Genomic DNA, 8,048 nt, shown 5'->3' on the forward strand with positions numbered 1-8,048 from the left:
GAAACCGAATCTAACAGTTTTTACTGAACTTACTAGTGATAATTGTCGATGATAAAATTATTTATTTTTACTATGTACAAAATCAATATTACAATTAAGAATCAAAAAAAGGATTTTTCAAATTTTTTGCTTCCATAAAGGAAACATCAAAATCAACACCTTTGAACAAATACAACTATTATCGTCGTATGCTTCATAATTCAACGTTTCGGGACTTCAAGTTTTTGTCACTGAAGTTCTGCCATTAAGAAGCATGTATCGGCTTTAGTATAAGTACAAAATCCGATACATGCTCTTTTAGTTTTCGTAACTATATATCACTTTGATATTATAAATAGCGTTAGCTTATAATCTATCTAGCGAGATTGTAAACTGTCGAAACATTGTGAACAAAGAATTGGTTATAATTAGAATAATTTCGCTGAAATTCACATCGGTAGATTATAATCTAACCGTATTTACAATTTCACGGTCTGTCATGACACATATGTATGTGTGTGTTTAATCTGTATTAATGTGTATTATTTGATATTTTATAAAAATGATATGCAAACTTTTTGACAAATAGCTATATAAAACTAATTGCTAATAAACTGGCAAATTGTCGTTAACGCATCAGCGGCGTACCGCAACATAATACGATAATGCTAGCTTTGTTTTGTGTGCCACTGACGACCACTAACCGCATATTGCATGTGTTATAACAACAACCATTTGTAATGACATTTGAATTTTCAGAGTACCAATAATAATTAAAGATAAAATATTTAATAATTCGTACCGATAGCGAGAAAGTAAATTTGAGTCAAGCGACAGAGGTTAAACCACGTGGATATCGAGGTTAAACCGAACTTTGCTCTTTTCAGTGTAAGTCAATAATCAAAGTTTTCTCTGTTCTAACTCGCATTTCAGGCGCAATTTGTTTAGTTATTTATATCGTAATAAATGAACGCAATAAAGTTTATACAATAATTCCACTATGAAGGTAATATTATACCCGTATATCTTTAGTTAATTTGTATTTACGAATAGTACTATTGTAGGTACTGCAAGTCAAATAACCCATTCATTTGAGGATACCATAAAGTTTATTTGATACATTATGTTAACTAATTAAATTACATTACATTTATCAGAAAGGAGATCCATTGTGCCATTGACCTTTTTGGAATAGGTGTATAGAGGGCTAATAAACTAACTGATGGTAAGTGGTCACCATCGCTCATAGACTTAGCGCCGTAAGAAATATCAGTCATTCCTGTCAACACTAATATGCCGTCAACCTTGGGAACTAAGATGTTATACCCCTCGTACCTGTTGTTAGGTTGGCTCACATTTCAAGCCAAAACACAACAATACTGAGTATTGCTGTTTGGAGATATAATATATGATGAGTAGATGAAACCTGCCAAGGTGGGCACAAAATCTTACCACTAAGTTGATATAATTGGTTTTACCGAAAATAACTTTTCAGATCTAACACATTATTAATTTAAAAATAAAATTCAACATTATTGAATATTCTAAGGCCCAATTCGGAGTTGTTCCAGCGTAAGCGGTAAAATTGATGCTATTTTAAAAGATCATTTATAGGAAGTTCTGTATTTAAATCTTGGAAGAATAACTCGAATTGAAGTTATTTCTCTTATAAGTCAGTCAGTTTGTGTATGTCCATTTAGCGTGAAGCCATTGCTGTGAAAAAAAAAATTAAGTACCTTGCCCTTCCAGCCGTTCTTGCGTCTGCAAATACCTTTACGAAAATTTGTTCGTAGAAATACATTTCAAATTCATTACAAATTGTTGACTATTATGTTTAAAATACAATATAAAACATAAAAGCAAAATCGCCGAAGCATCTCTAAGTAAGTTATTATAAGAAATTATTCATATTTATTAATACTAACATCTATGGGCGGGCAGCCAAACTACATGAAAAAAAAAAGTTAACAAATACAATTATGTAAACCTCCATTGATTAATGTTACACAACGTAGTACGACAAAAATTACCTTAAATAATAGTAAAATAAAATGATTTAACACACGACTAACGACTTACCACATTTTTTTATATGATAGGTGGCAAACGAGCAGGAGACCTGATGGAAAGTGACTACCATCGCCCGTGGACATCTGCAACACCGGGGGGCTAGGAACATCGTTACATCTTAGGAACAAATCAGAATACAACAATACTAATTATCACCATATGGCGGTACAATACCTACTAAACGAACTTAAAAATCTTTCCACGAAGTAAAATAATGTAAATAAGGGGCATATTCAAACATATATTGACACGCAAATAAATAATTGGTCGCGATCTCGAAATCTATGTTAAAATGACAACTAATGATGATAGAAAATCGTAGCTGTTTTACTTTAGAATGTACTAAATATGGTATACATAAATTCTACGAGGATCACCGTAAATATTTATATCATCATGTATGAATACTTTTGTATTAGTATTTTTAAAACACTATCTAATGTTTTTCCATTTAAAATTGAATTTGGGAATATTTTAGTATTTCGTAGTTTATATTGTGAGATTCATTTCTTTTTTTTTCATATACGCAAATGAGGTTTGTTCTAAAGTTCATGGCTTAAATTTTTGCTCTGGTTTTTCATAAATATTCTATTTCTATCTTAAACTTTTTCCTTTTGTTAACCTATTAGTTGCAAATTATAAGTTATTTTATTCTTATATTCAAATATTTCCAACGAGGAATATAAATATAACAAAGAAAAAAGATTAATTGGTTCAGTGTTTTGCGTATAAAGTGAGGAAATTGCTTAAATAATCCTTCATAAGATAATTGTAACATTCGCCTCGGGGTCTTTTTATTTCGAGGTATACGAGATGAAATAAATACAATATAGAAAATAGAAAAAAGAAAAACTCACGAGGAATTTAATTAATATTCTATAGTATTTTTTGCAAACCAAGTAATTAAAACTTATTTAAAAAAAAACGACCTTCATAACCTCTAGAGCGAATAACGCTAGGAGGAAATCTAATTAAAATGATTGTAAAAAAAATCATGATAAGAATCAAAGCACTAGCCGTCTTAATATATTCAACTATTCTATGATTAATTAACTATGTATTAATGTTAAAATTAATTTATCTTCAAATACAAGAAGTATCTGATAAGATTCGATATCAAAGAATATAAAAGCACCCACGATTAATGTTACGAGAAGTCTGAAAAATGTTTTTCGTACTATTATTGTGTTTTATGGTTTGTTTAGTGTTTCTACATGACTACTACAAACGAAAACGTGGCAATCGCTGGGAAAAGTTAAGTGAATTCCCCGGAGACACCCCTTTACCGATATTTGGAAATGGTTTACAACTTGGATTTGATGCTGACGGTAAGTTTTTAATATAAGCTAAATTTTCTTAAGCGTGTTTACGAATCAACTACGAAACGTAATCAAGAAATATAAATAAAATATTAAGGAAAAATTTAAATACAGTATTGTTGTATCATTATTTTAATTGAAGCTTAACATATTATTTTTAATTAATTTTATGAATTATAATAACATAAGATTTTTAATAAACAGTTTTGTCATCTAATCAGAATAAAATAAAAATGTCATATAATAAAAATATAATATTTTTATTATACGACATTTTATATTTATTAAGTTATAGTTATGTCGTATTACAATAATATAATATTGTCTAGCAATAAATATTTAATCAACTGTATTAAAAGTAATAATTCCAAACTCGTCGTTTTAAATTATTCATAAAGTGCAACATAATTTAATGATCAAACTCAAACTTATTTCAATTGTGTATTAATTAATATTCGTGGAATAAATTTAAATAATATCCGAACAACTATACCACACAAACACAATAATAGGCTTTGTTTCGTTTATTTTTTGTATTCTTCCTCGAGCTTCAAGAATTAGTATTTTTTTAGAGTCCGCACATAAATTATTAGCGATGTGGGAAAAACACGGGAAGCAGAATATACGTTTGTCTCTTGGCTCCGAAGATTGGATTTTGTTAACAGACCCTGATGACATTGGAGTAAGCTATTCGTTTTTGTTTTATAAAACCAGAATACCTTAAGCATACGTAAAAAGTGTTTTATTATTAGAATTTAAATATAAGAATGATTTTGAATGTATCAATGATAGCGATATGTAAATATTAAGCCTAATTTTGTTTTGACTTATGCAAAATGTTGTACATAGTTTCGAATGATCAGAAAAAGGAATTGTCAGTGACGGTTCTAGCATATCGAACCCTGGCGAAACTTTAACAAACTTAACACTTATTTAAGAAATGCTTACAAAAAAATAAAACAGTATTCGTTCTTATCAAAAATGTAAAAAAATGCAATATATGTAAAAACGATTGCTTATATTTAGTACATATTATTATATTTCGAATATGTAATCCTTATAATATATATTTATTGATATTATTATTTCTTGTTGTGTGAGTATCGTTTATAAAAATGTCTTGACAAACAGCTTGTGACAACGGATAGAGGCATAAAAATAAAAAATCCATATATTTTTGAATTCTACTTATATACTTTTACATTGTATGCTAGCGCACTAATTAATTCAGTACATAAAAGAGATGTATCAGCTCAGAAACAGAATAAAATTCTATATTTATTGTATTTTTAATCGCTTCACAGACAATTCTAAATCACTCAACTGAAATTTCGAAACCGCTAGAGAGAAATATGGCAATGAGACCTTTCTTTGGAAATTCTGTGTCAACTTCAGAAGGTACTTCATTCCCTTTTCATGCATATATTTATCTATTACTTTTTACAGCTTCCTGATTTTGAAAATATTTAAATCGACGACCTCCGTGGTCGAGTAGTGTGTACAACGGTTTTCATGGGTATGATACTCCGAGGTCCCGGGTTCGATTCCCGGCCGAGTCGATGTAAAAAAAGTTTATTAGTTTTCTAGTTTATCTTGGGTGTGAGTGTTTGTGGTACCTCTGATACGTTTTTACCTCTGATTTTAACTACTTACATTGGGATCAGAGTAATGTATTTGATATTGTCCAATATTTAAAAAAAATACATGACTTTTATCGTTATATTTTAGGGGAACGGTGGAAATCGACCCGTAAACTGATGGCTCCAAGTTTCAATTTTAATACATTAGAAGCGAAAATCGACGATGTTAACAAATACTGCGACCGCCTCTTCGAAATCTTTGATACTTATGATGGAAACGGCCACGTGGAAATGTATCGTTATCTGAGGCCTTTTATGTACGACATTTTGTGCAGTAAGTTAATGTTAAATCGCTTATTGTATTTAATATCATTTAACATACTTTGTAACTTATCAATGATTTTAGTTTACTTTACTTTACATCAGTGATTAGAGTTAATTTCGTTTCAGCGAGTTTAATGGGTGTCGAAACTAATTTATTGGCTGATCCTGATAACCCTTACTTAAAGGCCAGTGGAAAGTAAGTGTTACTGTAGTCAATTCAAAATTATTCAGTAATTTATTTATATCTTATCCACTAGCAGTGTGTTTTTATTTCAGAGTTGTTAAAATAGTAACCGACAATTATTTATCTTACTGGAGGAATATTGGCATCCTGTTTACGATGACGTCACATTACACGGAAATGATGCATACTATCAAGACAATCAAACAGAATAGTACAAATGTAAATATCAAATTATTAAACAAAATTTTTAAATTAGTTTTAAATGCTAACTAAGGTTTTTTTTAATATTTCATAAAAATGTAATCCGTATACTTTTTTATACCTTGTATGAATTTTCGGTCCCAATTAAATTAACAGTTTATTTATAAGATAAGGGAGAAAAGTCCTACATTCAGCCATTCGGACTGAGGCGACTCAAAAGCGTACGTTTATCTAGCTCAAAGATTCAAGGCTCGATTTTCTTAGAATCGATAGCGCTGGCGTTTTAGGAACAATGCAACGGAGAAGTCTAAAAAAGACAGCGAGTAATACTTACTATAAAGTAGAAATATATACTATTAATATTTATTTATGTATGCGTTCTACTTATTCTAGATTATTTTAAGGAGACGAAAAATCCTTAATAGCGTCATTGAAAAAACTCGAAACAACAACAAAAATGTTGATATAGAACTCGAAAAGATAATTGAAAGTAAACTTTATAATGGTGGATGTTTGCTGGACAAGTTCATATTCAGCAAATCGTCGAATGGAGAGTCAACGTCGGATGATATCATTAATGAAGAAATTACTCTACTCTGTTTCACAGTAAGCCCATTGCATAATATATGACTTTCAATTTAACACTCCTTTAAATCTCTATAATATAGTCACTTAGTTAATACTTATATAATTTTTGGATAAAATAATATTAATATAATAATCTGTTAAGGGTCATTACACCACAACCGCAACAATCAGTCACACGCTGTATTGCTTAGCAAAGTATCCAGAAATACAGAATCGTGTGCTAGAAGAGCAGAGATCTATTTTCAACAAAAATATGCATAAAAAACCAACGACTCAGGAACTCAATCAAATGAAGTACCTCGAAGCGGTGATCAAAGAGAGCATTCGAGTTTTACCGACAGTTACAAAAATTGGAAGGCAATTACAAAATGATCTCACATTTAAAGGTCGGTTAAGTAAACGTTTATACACAAAAGTATTTTTTTTATTGACATTTAATTCATCAAAAACAAAACGTTTTAGTAATAATGAATTTAAAACTGTAATTAATTTAAGATGGTCGAGTCGCTCCCGCCGGCAGTTCTGTCATAGTTTTCTACGAAGCCGCATTTAAGAATCCAACTGTATTCCCAGAACCAGAAAAATTCAATCCGGATCGGTTTTTGGACTCAATGCATACATTTGCTTTTGTGCCTTTTAGTGCTGGACCTAGAAATTGCATAGGTAAAAATTTTATTGGGAACTTGCAATACTTACTCCTTAACCTATAATAATATTATTAGATGTTTAGATTATATTTATTGTAACCGCTTATCTATCATTAATTTTTGAAAAATAAAATATGGTAAATAGCCCATTTATTGACAAAGGTCTGTATAGTATGTAACGCTAGTATATTTGACTAGTAAAGCTAAAATCGGCGATAATCTCGTGAAGCAGCTTTTACATATATTACATCTCCATTTTTTAATTATATATTCGTTGAAATTTTGAAAGTAACGCTATTTTTTTTAATTATTTGAATGCTGTTAAGCATCACTTTTTTTCTTTTTAGGGTTCCGTTTTGCCTGGGTCGCAATGAAGACGACTATTTCGAATATTTTAAAAAGATACGAAGTTATGCTTGGTGATGCTGGTACGGAACCACAATTCGTCAGTCGACTTATAACAGAATCTAAAAATGGTATACGTCTTAAACTTAAAAAGAGAAATTATTGAGGAGAGGAATTTTAAGGAAGGGACTGAAAATGTGATAATTTAAAATTAATAAATGTATGAACGAAAAGAATATGATTAATATATATTGCAATAATGATTAAATTAAATTATAAAAATATAATAAAAATTGTAACTTTAATTTGGCTGAGTTAATATTTCGTGACTTAATTTATATCACATAGTCATATTTCAGAAAATTTCGTGTATTAACATGGAATGTTTTTTAATAAAACCTGCTATTTAAAAAAATAGCTAACATTATTTATTGTATAGATTATAAAATACGCTTATTTTTAATACAGTATTAATTAATCTACAAACCTTCACCTTAAATAATAATAATTTAGCAAGGAATGTATAATTTAATAGTCTAAAAATCAAAATATACTCATGCGAGCACATTTTAACTGTCGTTTAATCTGATCAATTGAATTAAGCAGAAGGTTAATTAGTTTTTAAGTTAATTGTAAGTTTATTTCTGATAATGCTGTATAATATATAATAAATTGAAATGTATTCAAATATTATGCAAATTATCATTTTGGTTTATCCTTTATTATTATCATAGAATATTCATTAATAAAAAGGCTTTGAAAACGAATAGGTAAGTAATTTAAACATATCTATTTCATTAAATAGCTCATC

General features: G+C 29.3%; 1 protein-coding gene across 1 annotated transcript; it reads left to right on the plus strand.

Moving 5' to 3' along the window:
- The first annotated feature begins 3,209 nt into the window (after positions 1–3,209).
- Positions 3,210–7,486, plus strand: LOC125077831 (cytochrome P450 4c3-like). Its single transcript, XM_047689917.1, has 10 exons — positions 3,210–3,377; positions 3,941–4,050; positions 4,673–4,766; positions 5,097–5,282; positions 5,399–5,468; positions 5,549–5,675; positions 6,051–6,263; positions 6,388–6,631; positions 6,741–6,908; positions 7,240–7,486. The coding sequence occupies exons 1-10, from the start codon at positions 3,215–3,217 to the stop codon at positions 7,401–7,403; spliced, it is 1,539 nt and encodes a 512-aa protein (XP_047545873.1). The 5' UTR covers positions 3,210–3,214; the 3' UTR covers positions 7,404–7,486.
- Positions 7,487–8,048: the final 562 nt, after the last annotated feature.

This window comes from Vanessa atalanta, chromosome 4 (assembly GCF_905147765.1).
Source record: "Vanessa atalanta chromosome 4, ilVanAtal1.2, whole genome shotgun sequence".
In the NCBI taxonomy this organism is placed as follows: Eukaryota; Metazoa; Arthropoda; class Insecta; order Lepidoptera; family Nymphalidae; genus Vanessa; species Vanessa atalanta.